The 16,527-nt window shown below is 39.9% G+C and overlaps 1 protein-coding gene across 1 annotated transcript in view; it reads left to right on the forward strand.

Annotated features, from left to right (window-relative positions):
* Positions 1-2,828: 2,828 nt before the first annotated feature.
* The window catches only part of sema4ga (sema domain, immunoglobulin domain (Ig), transmembrane domain (TM) and short cytoplasmic domain, (semaphorin) 4Ga), a 30,205-nt gene continuing 16,506 nt past the window's right edge, over positions 2,829-16,527 (forward strand). The window contains exons 1-3 of the mRNA XM_073481266.1: positions 2,829-2,944; positions 8,948-9,229; positions 16,234-16,382. Of these exons, the coding sequence (XP_073337367.1) occupies positions 9,082-9,229; positions 16,234-16,382 (297 nt within the window). The 5' untranslated portion in view covers positions 2,829-2,944; positions 8,948-9,081. The remainder of the gene's footprint in view (positions 2,945-8,947; positions 9,230-16,233; positions 16,383-16,527) is intronic.

Below are 16,527 nucleotides of genomic sequence, written 5' to 3' on the forward strand. Positions count from 1 at the left end.
TCCTCCCAGGCACTTTCATTAAGCGTTGAGCTTCTGTTTACACAACATCCACATTTACTGGGATATGAGATCTGCTGCACCATGAATCTCACCCAGTCTAAAAATGCAAAAAATAATAATTTAACCAGAGGTTATGGAGGAGAGGAAGAGGGAGGAGAGGGAAACAGATTAGGAGCAGCAGGTGGAATTATGTCTGCATGCCTGAATGGGAGTAATGTCAGTCTTCTACAAGTGACCCAAAGGTGTTTTAATAGAAGCTGCAGAGACATGTTTAGTTTATGTTTCACACATCCACCGTCCTCTGTAAAACATGCACTCAGCATATATCAACCAATACTGACCTTCAATCCTGCAGTAACTGAAGTTGTGGACACAACATTGACGAATCATCACGCTTTGAGTTGATATGGGGAACTACTTAGCAAGCAGTTCCTTATTTACACATCCAGCAGATCCGCACAAAATAATCATTCATTTGGAGTTAGGATTGTCCAATAATTACTCTCGTTTAGCTCTTTTTTTGGTCTCTACCATCTCCTGAGGAAAGTGGCTCATGAATGTTAAATGCCCCTCTGTACTCCCAAGACAGAAAAATTAAAGGTTGGACCGTTAGACAATGAGCTGAGACCCACTATAATGGTCTGAAAAGTCAAGGGGAGCTGCAGATTCAAGTGGTAATTCTCTGTAGGTTCATCACTAGGAGCAACACATTTTCACATTGTCACACTGTTCTCACATTGTCATTTGAAACAATATTGAGCTGCTTTGAACCTGCACTGAATTAATTATTCAAGAGTGAGTGTGCTGTGGGAAATATTGTTTTCCTTATTAGCTTTTTAAAGACACTGAACACAAAATAGTTGTGGTTATTTTCACATTAACCGTTTCCGTCCGCCTTGTTTTGCCTGTCTGTGATTCAGTTAGAAATAGGTGATGTCGTATACAACTCAAATGAAATTTTAGCAATATTTGAATTAAAAATTAAATCACAGGTGTTGTGATTTTGTTTATGTTGCCAAAGCACTGTCAGTCAGATCTGATCAAACCACACACACAAAGCCAATGAGAGTCTTTCAGTGTTGAATTCCTCATAAATAATACCTAAATATGATTTGAAACTTTAACAGGTTGCTTTTGTCATAAGTTAAGTGAACTTTTGAAAGCAGCTACAATCAATATTCTCCCCTCAGCTCTGCAAATCTTTGTAGCATCTTTCAGCTTATTGTTTTGGTTTTACGACTGTATTCAGGTTAATAGCCAAGCCACTGGAACAAGAGTGGCGTACCATCAGCCAGTCTTCTACCTCGGCATCACTCAACATTACCCATCTGTCACCTAACAACAGACAGACAAATGACCTGCTTATGAAAACATAACTAAAGAACCAGATAGGAAACCAATTTAACCAGTTGCAGTCACAACTAGCTGAAGATAGTGGAATATTCAACTTGCCTCAGGATGTGGTGGAGACCAAAAACAGAGCTAAAAGTGAATAAATATTAGATTCACATTCACCAGGAGGACTGACTCACAACGACAAATAACTACTGATTTTGCTCTAGATCTGCTAGACGGTAAATATGTGACTTTTTGCTAAGTTTTGCTTATCAACTGACTAGGTAATAATATCTGTGTTTGGTGCTGTGTCACTGCTCCCCAGGTGGCCAGAAAATTACTTATTGCAGATTTTAACTCTTGAGATATGATTTAATTAAAAGTTTAAAACCAAGTTTACAGGGGCTTGAAGCCACGAGTATTGATTGCATTTACAAAGCAGAATCAAACACTAATGAAATGCTGAAAAATACTTGATTTAATCTTTTCCTCTTTTGTCAGGAGAGATATTGAGTAACATTGGTTTCAGCCATCAATAAGAGAGGCTAGATAAACACAGGCAGTACTCACAGTAGAAGTGGTAATGTGTCATGTTCAACTAATTAATTACAATTAATTAGACAAAAAACAGGACAAGACAGAACTGCATCAGCCTACATCAGATACCATGTAACAAGCAGAGATATTAAAGACAATGTTTCAATATAGTGTCTGATTTATATTTTAAATGTTTGTATGTGTTTCTTGTAGGCCATTTGCATTTTAAATCACTTCTTAAAAGCGTCTTCTACACTTGCTTTTTAAATTCATTTTAGTCTTTCTATCCTTGTTCTTAATCTATTTATCTGTTTCGATTCCTCTAATGTGAGAGGAACTGATTTATTGCACTTATTTCTTTTATTTATCCCTTTATTTGTATCGATTTTATGTGATTTTGTCTGTTTTATCCCTTTTATTCCTTTTACTTGTATATGTTCAGATTGACATTTTGTGTTTTGCATTTTGTGCTCTAACTTCATCTTAGTTAAAGGTGCCATATATAGTTATTATTATTACTATTATTATTATTATTATTATTAGGAGTAGTAGTAGTAGTAGTAGTAGTATTATTAGTATTATCATTTGTGAGTTCAATGTGTTGCATGTTATTAACATTTGTAATTCCCTCTGCGTCCTCTAGGTGTCAGTGTGGCGCCATCTTGCAGCATGAACGCCCCAGGTTGCCTTCGTTCATGCACCTTTTCCCACTTTACCTCACTGTCCTCGCGCCGACTGAGGCGCGTGATACACACCTTAGTAAGTAAGACGAAACAGAAACTGTCTTATCGTCAACTAACAAAGAGCTGTTGAGAAAAAGGACTCGGACTACCTGATATGAGGTTGTTGGAGGGAGAAAAAAAAAATCACGAAGAAGTGAGCGTCGTGGGAGGGCGGGCCACCTGTGACGGCAGCTGAGTGGAGAGTCAGCCCCACTGTCAACGCCGTGTGTCGGTCAGTGGGTGTATGTTTGTTGGGGAGTGTGTACAGGCGTTTAAAGTCCAGTTGGATTATTTTAAGATCAAGGAAAACGAACATAAGCTTGTCTTCGAGGAATTTGTACGCGACTCAGGTAAGACACACGGAACATTAGCTTACCAAACCTACAGAAAAATACCTGTACTTACTGTAGTAGTGAGTTTACCTTGATATGTTTCTATTGTGGCGCCTTTATAGCATTTCTACAATTGTCACACGGTGATAGTTGTGTAATATGATTATTCTTAACCTCTTAAAATCTTTCTGACAAGTATACAATGGTCAGAATTTACAGTTTTCTTCTGATAATTGTACAATATCCTATACAATATGAGATAATACACGTCTCATTGTGATATATGTTCACACAGGTGTAATATATCACCAACTGAGGCAAAAACAGACATCATGAATGTGTGTTAAAAAAAACAGCTGGCTAATTGCTGTATTTGATGACCAATAATGTGCCCTCCTGCCTCATTTTTACTGCATTACTGCGTTATAACTCATCTGGGGCCGCCCTGGTCCTGACTCTCAATCCGTCAGATATCAACAGGGATGTGGGCAACATGCAAAGTGAAAGCTGCAGCCTCTGAGTCATGTGGAAAACATATGGCGAGCTGTCAGCTGGACAGCTCTGATTGGAGTAAATCAGCTGTAAATACACATTGATGATGTTGAAGGTGCTTCAGGAGCTAAATTGATCTGCTTCATGGGTAATCAGACACCTCCTGTCCAAGCTGATGGTCTTTGTAACTGTGATGTAATCATTAAGCCTATAGAGAAACCCGGTGAACCCACTTATCTACCTGTGTAGTCTTTACGTATTCATGACGTAGTGGAGGGAAACACATCTGAGGTATGCTTAGATGGGGTAACACAAAGTATGTTATTGTCATGCAGACCTTGATGTTCTCCTTCTATTGTTTTTTTAATTCTGGCCCGTTCTTCAAAGGGAAGTTTAACCGGTATTCCACTCAAACCTTATTCAAGTGTTGGTTTTGTCCATTTATAATCAGGCTTTTGTCTTTACTTCCCTGTGGCCTTTAGTTTTGAGTAACTCAATGTTCTGCTGCAGCCTCTCATTGGCACAGTCCAAAGGGGGCAACCATAATAAAACAGGAAGCTCAGAGTAAAGTCAGTACACTCTGTCAGTGAAAAGAGCATTATTCCATCAGGATTTGTTCTCCTGGCTACAGCTACACTGCAAACGTTCTCAAACAATGTGTTATCATATTATGGCATAAGTGATGTCCATTTGTGGTTTTAAAAGCTGCGTTGATGCACAATGTGGATTCTTCTAAGCTAATACAGATAACCAACAATTACCTGTTCTGATGGCCGATACTGATAACCAATAAAGAAACTCCTAACCTGTATTTTACACACACATGTGAGTAAGAAGATGGGTGATATGTGTCTTCATTTGGCTAAAATGTCACTGATACCAGTAAAGAGCTGATAATATAATTTTTTTTAATATCGGGCTGATAGTTTATCGTTCCAGTATCGTGCATCCCTAGCTGCGCTACAGTAAAGTGATGACATTTTCTGAACTTACCAGATTGTTCTTCATGGTCTAATACTTGCCTCTACCCACTTTGTCATTGTATTCACATGAAAGATGATTATTTAACAAAAATGTCATTGGGTTATTATTTTGTGAAAGTATCGTTAGTTATCCCGACAGTATATACCGACATCGCAGTCTTTCAAAATAGAGAAACACCGATTATTGACCTGGACAATTATTAGGGCCAATATTTTTCTGTTGATCCATTTCACTGTTTTTATTTTTTGTATCTGATTGCAGATGAAACAATTAATTATAAAATACAACACTTCCACCACATTCAAGCAATAGCCTATTAGCACTGAATAATCTGAATCTGCAAAGTCACTTGTAGCTTGAGTTATGAATGTGATGGAGTGGAAGAAGAAAGTAGCAGAAAATGGAAATACATGAGTTGAGTTTCCCTGAAAATGTACTTAAGTACAGTACTTGGATAACTTGCAGTTAGTTATGTTGCACGACTGCTTATTCCATATTTGACAGGAAGATTTTTATTTTCACTGCAAATGTATATCGTTTCCATATATCGATCATTGATCTCCTTGATTAGGAATACTTGGTGTCAGTTACAGCCGTGACAAACATTATCAGTCAATCATCAAAAATAATGTTATATCTGATTTTGTCACCCTGTCCTCACATTTATTACAAAATAAAACTATTGCAATATTATTTTAAGCCCATGTTGCTCAGCACTAAAGTTTATGCAAGATGACAAAAGTTGTTCCCTGTTCTTCATTCATGCCCTCTATTTGCACTCTGTGGATCTAATATTGTCGTTCTGTTTCTTTGTAGTGTAGATTTGCTGTTGCTCTTTCTACCTACTAGCTTGCAAACTCTGTCATGTCTGTCTGTCTGTCCTGGAAGAGGGATTCCTACTCGTTTGCTCTTCCTGACGTTTTTCTCTCTTTTCCCTCACTGGTTACATACTACAAGTAGGACCAATTCAAGACATCACTGAACTGACTGTAGGCATCCTGTTTTCTTAAAAGAGAAATAGGATGAGAATCTTGTTTTTTGTGGGTCTAAACTTCTCAAACAAAAAACATGAATTTTAGACTTTAGACTCTCAACCATTGCCACATTTGGTCCAGAGAAGACCGTCAGCAGCGTGGAAAGAGTCTCATAAATATCACAAATACGCTTTGACATAAATGATGGCATACAACAGTCAATAATACACTGACACAGACACACAGTTTTTGTCTTTTTTTTTGTACTGTCAGAATAACTCCAGTGTGTAAAGTCAGTTTAAAGATCTCAGTGTTACACCACAAAGTGACTGTACAAAGTATGATGCCACAGCACAAATAGACTTCAGTTCAGTTGGCTTCCTTTTGTCTCTCTGTAAAATGAGTGTTTTAAAGCAGTCTGTCTCTCTGTTGAGGCGCAGCTCAATGGCTTTGACTGTAATCTTTTCTACTATTTGTTACGCACACACACATCCGACACAAAAACTGAGAGTTTGGAGTCCTTTAGAACAATTGTTGTCTGTTGATGGAGCTGTCACCGCAGCGCTCCAATCTCCTCTATTCAGGCAGGTTTATAGACACTTTATAATTGCCTGATAAAATCCTTTTCCGTGAATGAATGTCATGGGACTGAGGGCTTTGCAGCGAGATCAGGGGGAGGACCGATTAGTAAGGTTAGGTCGTCAGTGATAGAGTCACCGTGATTTCCTCTGGGTCAGTCTCATCTCATCTTCAGCATATTTTCTCTAAGTTTTGACTCTTGTGCTCAGTGGCCAATTAACAATTGAAAGCATGGGCATTCTGGGGGTCCGGCATACTCAGAGCCGAGCCTGGAGTAATGGATTTTAGATGACAGAGAATTGGGAATGTCACAATTACTAGCTCATTACTGTACGCTGCTGGATTTTCTGACAGTGTTTACCTCTGTGCTTGCTCCTCTCCTCTCTCCTCTCGTTCTTTCTCTTTGTATCATTTTCCTGTGAAACATTTCAATCTGAAGAGACTCCTCTTCCTCTCGGGATTATAAGACCACATCAGGACCACTGTGGGTGATAGACGGACGGACTGATTGAAGGGATTTAGACCCTGACAGCCCATTTGAGTGATTTGGTGTGCATGAGTCAAATAAATGACTTGTAAAGAGCCCTTCAGAGCACCTCCTACTCTACCTTTTAAGAGCAGCTTACACAAGCCTGGGAGGGTAAATGACACCCCTTTACAGTGTTTGACAGGCCTCAGGAGAGGCAGCACATCCTGAGAGAGGATTCATGACTGAAATAATTGGTGTCCCAAAAGAATATTTCCCATACTTGGAACAAGATAGAGCTGTGAAAACCTATAAAAAGCAGTTAGTCAAAAAGTAGAATTTCCCAAGCGGCGATGTTTCAAGAACTCATAAAAACAGCCACGCTTTTACTGTGTTGAAGTTATTTCTTTATGCCTGGAAGACCATAAGGTGGTTTTGCAATTTCAAAGCATTTACATGGTTAAATTTGACTCATGTAGAGTAGAAATATCCCTTTTAAATCCATCACTGTTAAGATTTTGTTGACCTTACTCTTATCTCAAACTTGCTTTCTGTTACAGTAATGAATTTGTTTTTGAAACTCGTATTCTCAGAAGAAGTCATGTTTTTATGGCAGAAACTAGCGAATAATATTCATTTTTGCAATTAATCAATTAATGGTTTCGTCCATTAAAATGTCACAAGGTTGTCAGAGCCGAAGGTTTTCTTGTTTCGTTCAGCCAGAAGCCCACAAGCCAGAGGTACTTTGAGCAACAATGATATAAAACAGAAAAGAGAAAAACCCCTCACATTTGAGAAGCTGGATCAAGCAACTGTTTATCATTTTCTTGAAAAATTCATGAATCATTTCAGTTCAGAACTGAAAAGGCAGCTGGCCCACACAGATTCATTTGCAGAACATTTATACTCACAAGTGCATTACTGCTTAATTTTATTAAGAGACAAAGAGCAATACATCAGACATCTCACATCGATTTTACTTGAACCTTTTGTTAGTTTCAGGTCTGTCTGCTGAGTTCATTTCACAGGCAACTGAAACCAGTGACTGCAGGGAAAATGTTTTCAGAAAAACATTTTGTTTGTTTCAAGAAAGTTCTGATTTGTTACATGCAAAATCATCCCAATGCATCTTCATTAAAATAAAGAAAAAGATTGGAGACACCATCATTTTAGTACTACCAGTGCACGATAGTCTTACATAGTGCGAGTTTACAGTGGGAGGAACAGTGGGTAGAAAAATGTCATAACATCTCAGTTTATACAATGCTGTGATTCCCTGTCTCACAGTTTCTTCCCACTGTTAACATCACAGTTAGTGGAGTATCTCTGTTATCCACACCTGCATGCTGCTGCTGTGTTTGTCCGTTTCATTATGCAGTGCTCAAGCCGGCCGTTGTCATGGTGTCAGCCCTGAGGGACTGCTGGGACTGTGTGTAAGAGTGCAGTCACAAACGCTTGTGCTAATGGCTCCAGTTTTCTGCTCCTTTTTTTGTTGCATCCATGTGAGTGTGCGTAACTAGATTTGTGTTAGTATGTGTGTGTGAGTGCGTGCATATGCTCGCTCAGCTCTTTGGTGTGCTGGAGGCACACTGTGTGAAAGTAAAGAGCTAGAGAGTGTGACTGTTTACATTTGGAACTGGGAAAGAATTAAAGACAGAGGTGGAGTATTTAGAGAGAAAGAGAGAGAGTGTGTGTGTGCATGTGTGTGTGTGTGTTTATGTGTGTGAGACTAAGAACAAGAGTAAGAGAAAGAGAGATGTCACCATTCCTCCACATAAAACTGGATAAAGTCGGTGATGCTCCACAGTCAGTGTTGGTGTGTGCGCTGGTGCATGTGATAGTGACACACACACTTCATCTCCTCCCTCCCCTCCTCTCACCACCTCTCCCTTCACTCCTCCAAAAGAGGAGTCTTGTTCTCTTGGAACAACATTGGCATTCACATCACAACACACACACACGCATACACACAGACACATCTTAGAGATGATCATATTTCACTGTCTCTCCTCTCGTGGATTTGGCTCCTCTCAGGTACGTCAGCTGTTTGAACTGGTCTCACACCTTATCGGTCCGGACTGCTCCACATCGCCGCTTAATCCCCAAGTGTTTGCCCGTTGTATCGGCACGTAGCTCTGTTTGACAGCCGTTGTTTGGTTAATGATATTTCTCGGTCATGTGTTTACACTCGGCAGCTGTTGCTCACACACACCACACGCTGCAAGACTTTTGCAACACAGAGAGTCGACCCCGGTCTTGCAGAGCACCATTGATCTACAAAAACATCCAAGATTTTATTGAGTGAACGCACTTTGTGACTCTTTCATACCTCTGGCGTCATCCTTGTGAAATCCTCCACGTCAGCTTGTTTCATGTGTTTGAACTGTGCTGCTCAATTCAGCGGCTTTTTCAACTTCTCCTGACTTTCTGAGGTGACATCAGTGCCCACATGTTCAGAATTTTATGCTTCCTCCAGTGTAGACATGACTACTAACACTGTTGCTTTTGTGTGTGTTTCTCCTACAGCGCAGTGAAAGCTTGCCTGCCAGTGTTTGTCTGAGAGCGTAGGTGTGTGTGTGTGTGTGCAGGAGTGTATGCGAGTCGTAGGGTGAAATGTTTGTGTGAGTGCCTCTGCACCCTGGTTGGAGAGTGTGTGTCCCATGAGAGGCTCAGCTGAGATGCAGGGAGCTCGATCCTCTGCGGTGCGGCTCTTGCTGCTGAGCTGCTGTGTGTGTGCGGCGGCCGGCTACCCGTTCAAAACGCCTCTGGACCTGGACGTGACTCCACGCATCACAGTGTTGAGCAGCGGTAAGCACAGACACAAACACACAGCTAGGGCTGCAAGTAGTGATTATTTTCATTGTTGTTTAATCTGCTAATTATGTTCATGAATAATCCATCAGTTTTTTGGTCGATAAAATATTGAGCAGTGCTTCCCAAAGCCCAAAATGACGTCCTCAAATGTCTCGTTTTGTCCACAACCCAAAGATTTTCAGTTTACTGCCATAGAGGAGTAAAGAAACCAGAAAATATTCACATTTAAGATGCTGGAACAGAGATTTTATTACAATAAATTGAATAGCTGACAGCTAAAAAATAAATCATATCAGCTCTATGTAAAATGTCAGGAAAATGCAAAAATGCTGACAATAGTTTCCCAGAGCCCAAAGTTCTGTCTTCTTTTTTGATTCTTTAGTCCAACCTACAGTCCAAAACCAAAAGATTCCTGACAAAGAAAATCAGCAAATCCTTACATTTAAAAAAGCTTGAACCAATTGTTTGACATTTTAGAGTATAAATGATCAAAACAGTTTTGTGTCACTCTACTAAGCTATTAAGGACCAATTGTTGCAGCTCTACAAAAGATCGGGGTGTTTTTGATACGTTTTTGGTGCCACGCATTCTTGTTAACATTTAAAAATCTTCATCATTTGCCCCTCAAACATTGAACTTAAAGACCTACATATGTGTCATAACTCAATGAGCTGTGTTGTAACAGGTTTCTTTCAAGGTCCAGTGTGTAGGATCTAGTGGTAAAGTTGCAAGATGTCAACCAACTGAACAACCCTTGTCTCAGCCGTCCCTGCTGTGGACGCTAAAGCCCTCTCTAGAACAAGGTTTGGTTTGTCTTTTCATGGCTACTGTAAAATTGTCGTGCAACAAGGTGGTACCCACTCTCTTTGTAGATATAAAAGTCTCATTGTAAAGTAGCAAAAACACAACAATTCTTAAGTTCTTAACTAATGAAAAACGTAATTAGAAATAATTTCTGCCAATAGATCCCCTAAATCCTACACACTGGAATATCTCCATTTAGAAAGAAACTCTTTATTTATTCAGTCTCTGTCCGTAGTATTGCAGTTGTCGTCTTCTTTCTCTTTATCTTGTTTTTCAGTCTTCTTTATATTCCTTCTCTCTATTCTCCTGACGCAGCTCTTTTCTCTTCTTCAATTCGCACACACACCATCTTGCCTCTGGTAATTTTTACACCTGCCTCAGTCTATAAAAGATGATTTTTTTTTCTTTATTCAACTGTAATTATTATTCATTCACCATGAATGAGTGATGGCACGTAGCCTGAAGTGCCACAGAGACCGTGGCAGATGAGTGAAGTGCTTACACTTGGATCCCTGCGGAGCACCAGGGAGACTGACACCACTGTAGGTAGTTGAGAAGCACCGTAACCATGACAACTGTAGTAGTATGGCGCAAGACCACCTTATACAGTATTCTTCTTTTGTACATGTGTGGGCAAGTGTGTGTGTGTGTGTGTGTGTGTGTGTGTGTGTCTCCTTAAAGCTGTTATCTGATCCTGGACTTTATTTGTTGATTTACAGACGTGTGAAAGAAATTTTCTCACGTCTCCACTTCAACTTGTAGCCAGATTCACTTTATAAGATCCACTTGTAGGACCATGTCCCTCCTCCCCTCTCCTCACTTTTTCCAAACAGTTGACTTTCTCATAATACATCAACCACCTACACTTATTATCCATCTTTTTTTCCCCTGTTGCTGCACTGCTATGAACCTCTGTTGATACCTTTATCTCAGTTTCTGTAAATCATCGGTTGGTGCTGGAGCCAGCCCACAGGTCCTCCTACACGACTCATCTCCTTGCCTGCTGCCCCGTCACTCTCTCATCTCCTCCCCCTCCTCTGCAATCCATCTCTCTAGCTCTGCCTTTTTTACTCCATCTTTTCTCCATTAGTTTGTACTTTTCATGGTTGCGTTGCCCTTCTTTTAAGTCCGTTACCTTGCCATTACCTCTCGTCTTTGTTTCTTTTGCCTCCCTCCTCCTGATGAGAAGACTTCAATATGCAACCTTAACATTGATCCCTTTAATCTCTGTGTTTCTTAGCAACCTCAAGGCAAACCCTCCAAACCTGTGTGGGGTAGTTAAATCACACATGCATGCACAAGAGCATAGGCAACACACACTCACCTGTGTTTTCTCCTCTTTTTTCTCATAAAGATGGTGAAAATATTTGTGGGAGGGAGGTCGTTAAGGGTTATTAATTTGGGGAATTCCAGTGCTCAGGTAGTATAAGCAAATGAAAACTAATGCCTTGTAGTTACACACACTGATTTATCTTTCTAAACACTTGTAATCAATTACAGTCAGGGCCTTTAAATTTATTCATTCAGTTTGGCCTGTCAGGCCCATTCTCATGTCTGAATACTCTGGACCGTAAACTTGCCTGATGTTCGGGTGTGAATTTGCATGTCACGCTGTCACGTCACAGTCCAGCGCCTAGAGGTTCAGCCAGTGTGTGTACGTGCGTGGTGTGTGTGTGTGTCCCTGAACACTGTGTACTTTGCTGATCAGCCGAGGTCCCGAGTGTTTGCTCAGTAAATAATATCATCTGGGCTTCTCTCGCTGCCTCACTTGCTCCTTTTCTTTCCCTATTGAATAAATCAAACACGCCTTATCTCGCATGATCTCGTAAGCCGAGGCTAAAATGTGCTGTCACATGAATATCATGTCAAATAATAAATCCCTCTCCGCTGCGTCACACTTTCAGCGAGGTTGTTTTGAGTTACCCCGCTCCAGCTGTTAGGCGTTCAGTGTCCTAATGCTCAGATTACACTGAGGAAACTTGGGCATTGTCTCTTCTATATTGCTTTGTCTTCACTCACAATGAGTATCACGTAGGATGTTGCGAAAATCCCATACAGGTAATACTCTTCTTCCTCCTGCTGAGAATGAGAGAGGAGAAGTAGACACCTGATCACCCAGGAGCAGTCTTAGATGTGAACTGCCTGCTGCTGCTGCTGCTGCTGCTGAAGTGAGCAGAGTGGATCGTGTTTTGCAGCAGCTGATAAGAATCTTAATGACAGAGTGCTTGATAACCATGCAATCTTCAGGGGGAAGTGGATTGGCTGAGGATGCAAGAAGTCTGACACTTTTTCTTCTTGGTTTTATTGAGATACTCTACTTTTCAATGGGCATGAAAGGTTGCGTAAATGTTGTCCAAACAGCTGACGGTGAAACCTGCTCGGCATTAGTCACGTCGGATTTTTTAATTGGATGTTAGATTACAACTCTGCTGTAATTTTCACACTGTTTGCTCACATAACCGTTGTCTTGTGGCGATATTGTTGTGGTTAAATCATGCCTAGAGGTCCTCTGTGTCTGTGTTGACATTGGTGTCATGTTTACCCAAGCTAAGTGGAGTCCTGATAGATCGTATGCTTAGAACTTACATAACTCTCCGGCATCTCATGACTGCAGCGAGTGACTTCATCACATGTCTTAACAGTGACAAGTGTGTGTGTATATGTGCGTGTGAGTGTTTGTTTGAGTGAACCCCATTAGTGTCTTGTCCTGTCAAACAGATGCATCCCGATATAGCCTGGAAAACTGGACAAGGGTCACATACACGAAGCAAAGAGACTTTGAACTACAAAAATGCCACATTTAGTACAAGTGGATTTGATGAAATCTAATGTTGTGTTTGGCCTCTTTTCATTATCTTCTTTCTCCTCAGCAGAGCTGTGTAGGATGAGCATAATCCCTTGGCTTTTATTGTCCATAACGGAGTTGCAAACTCATTTCTGGTCAGTGCTATATATAACTAGATATTAAACAGAGAAAAGCAGAAAATGGTGGGACAGTTACAGTAGCAGATGGTCTGTTTTTCAGATATCTATCAGTGTTCAGATAGATATCTTTGACTTCGATCGCTCTGAATTTAACTTTAGTGTCATGGTTTTGAGTGAAATGTCTTATCACGAAATGTGGTGAAGACATTCATGTTCACGGATGCTTTTGTTATGTCTTTCTTTGTTCGTTGTATTTTTTGTGCTTTTGTTGGGCTGGTTATGTTTTTGTCTTTTTGTTTTGTCTGCCTATATAGTTTTTCTTTACCACAGTCTCTCTTGCAAACCTTGCAAACCCCAATTAAACTCAAGTTCATTTTCCCCTCAGGATGTATTTTACTAACTATAGTCATCTCTGATTTTTCATCATCTGACCAAAATTTTAATTTGTTCAACACTTTGGTTTATGACGAAATCCCTGTCAAACTAATGACATTCCCACCAGTGCCTCAGTTGCACTTTGTGCCAATAAGTTAATGTTAGCATGTGGGGATGCAATTTCTTTACGTGAGAGTTGGCTGCCTTAACAATCAATTATCGGTAAACCATTGATAATATATGAAATATGTTACAAAACTGTACTAATCATGCAAATGATGCAAATTCAGAGTAGGCTACATTATGAGTGAAAAGAGTTAAGGAATTCAAAGAACAGATATATTAAAGTAAACACCAAGTTACTTGAATGATTAACTGAATAACACAAAGTAATGACTTCATTTTAATTGCTCCATCACTGTTGCTATCCAAAAAAATCAAGCCTATATTGAGGCTAAAATGTAAAAATATCAATTTGTATTGACTTTTTGTATTTCTTAAATTCCTTGTTTGAGTTACTTTGTATTCCCTAGTCTGCCACTGGCCTGCACTGCTCTTGCTCTGGCTGCAACCAGCCGGTAACCTCTTGTACATACGTCATCATGTTGTAGCTCGGTTGCGGCACAATAGAGAACAACACTGAGAACATGACACTTCACTGACTTTTTTGTGTCTTATTTTGTGTTGTTTTGGTCATAGACGGCCCTCTCACATTACTGGATTTCTTGATTATGCAAGTTGGTGTAATATGCTTGTATGCTATACTTCATGTCCACGTTGCGCACCCATGCCTGTGCTCGTACATGAGCAACTGTACCTTGCCGAAGCACACCTCTTCAAACTGCACCAGGGCAAAGGAAGTGTACTGTGCAAAACAAACTGGACTTTGGGGGACAAATGTGCTTTAGCACGGTACAGATTGCCCAGTGTGAGTGTGCCCTAAGAGTTAGAATCAAAGCATGGATGTGTCTCAGAAAAGCAAAAAAAACCTCACACTTCTCTGACTATTTATAGACAAAACAATTCATGAATTAGTCAAGAATGACTGCTGTAGGTGTAGGTGTAATTGATTCTTGACTAATTCTAGGTGCTGTATCGTTACGATACAGCACCTAGAATTAGTCAAGAATATAAGCAGATTAGTCAATAATCATTGAACAAAAATAATTATATTATTAGTTGCTGCTATAATTCAGTGTATCATGGTTTTAAAGCACAACAAACAGAAAATGCATGTGACAGGATAAAACTGAGATTTTTTTGTTTGATGAATTATTTAAAAACGTAATAATAATCAACCAATGAAGTTATTTAAAACAACGACACTAACTAGAATGGCACTCAGTAGAGTGCATACCTCTGCCAAGGCCCAAACAGTCTCGTTTTGTACTAAGTCATAGACACAAGCCACCTAAATACAACTGATTTATTTTGAACAAGTGAAATGTTGAAAAACACCCTATCTCGCAATGTTAAGGAAAGTGAGAAAACGTTCCTGGATCTGTCCCTTTATCCTGATCGCTCCAAAAGTTAATGGGGTTTATTCTGGGCTGAGACCCATCCTCCATCCAAGTTTCGTGGAAATCCGGTTAGTAGTTTTTGTGTCACCCCCGCTGACAATCCAACGGACAAACAGACCTTGGCGGAAGTGTTAATTGCTAAATATTAATTGCTAATTGTTGAACATAAAATAATTAAATTGTTAGTTGCAGATGCAGATGCAAATGAACATGTGATTGCATAGAACATAGTAATTGAGGATATTTTTGCTTGATAGAAGGGTTAGACAGTTGTTCATCAAAATTGTCAGAAATTAATTTTCTATCAAATAATCAGTAAGTAACTAATCATTTCAGCACCAACAATGAGCAGGGGAAGCTTTGAGCTATTGCATCGTGCTTTTCTCATTGTGTTTTTTTCACAAGGAGCTTTGAAGTCACATAAAGAGATTTTCTACGCAGCTACAGCACAGTGGAGTTTAATAGAAGATAAATTCTTCTTCAGTCTAAAAAAAGAATCTCAGATTTTCAAGCGAGTCGCTCAGAATCAAAGAGCAGGGCCCTCTTACCTCTTTGCACTGACGTTCGACAATCATACAACGAGAAATCCATCAAAGAAGATAAAGCAATTTCTATTTCTGCCTTTATTCTCACACTGTCTGGTTTGATTGAAAAAGTGTTCACTCTTGTGCTTTTTAACATGCCTTACCCCTGATGGCAAGAACTTTATACACATTTGTGGGCTTTCTAAAGACCTCCAGGGACGTGTGTTCGTATGCGAATATCCATCGGTGTGGATTTTTTTTTAGTTGATATTATCACATAAAAATCCAGATGACATTCGCGTCCATATGTGTTTGGATGTGGACAATACAGTAAACAGTCTAGTGGTACTACAGGGAATACATGAGTCAATTCCTGGAGTATTTTAGAATATATGAATGTAAACAGTGGATGCTTTTATTATTTGTTAACCTTCAGCTGTACCCATAGAGACGGAGCTGTAATCAATAGCAGCAGCATAATGTGTGTAGCCACACAAATGAGTCAGGAAGTCTCTGTGGATGAACAACAAGAAGACAACATAGAAGGTTCAGCGTGATTGTCTTTAGGCCCGTCACAATAATTGCATTTTCGAATTATCAATGTCTCCAGTTATGTTTACATGCTTGTTTGTTTACATTAGGACTTCCCCAATATTTGAGGCAATATGATGCCAGAATATAAGACTGGGATGCAGCACCTAAGCCATTTTTCACATTTTATTTATCTTTCTTGTGTGGTTTCATTTCTTTGAGGTGCTATTTTAAATGGGCATAGCAGAGGAAGTCAGGTTACAAAAGGCCACCTTCATTAACAACCAATTCTTCTCTCTCCACTCCTCTCCCTCCTCAGGTCTCCAAGGCTGCAGGCGTTTCCAGTCCTCTGCAGTCAACTACAGCACCATGTTGCTGGAGGCTGACAGTGAGCGCCTCTACGTCGGGGCCCGGGGGGCTGTATTTGCTCTCAATGCCTCTGACATCTCAGCCAGCTCTGCTCTCACTGTGAGTTTTGTTTGTTATCGGTGTTGCTGCATGTTTTATGCCTCAGCTGCCGTATCTTTAACTCTGCAACAGCTTCATTTGCATTCCATACAAGGCACAAAACTTTTTTGGAGGCAACAGTATTTCATTTGAGGCAAAAGTATTT

This window comes from Pagrus major, chromosome 15, assembly GCF_040436345.1.
Source record: "Pagrus major chromosome 15, Pma_NU_1.0".
In the NCBI taxonomy this organism is placed as follows: Eukaryota; Metazoa; Chordata; class Actinopteri; order Spariformes; family Sparidae; genus Pagrus; species Pagrus major.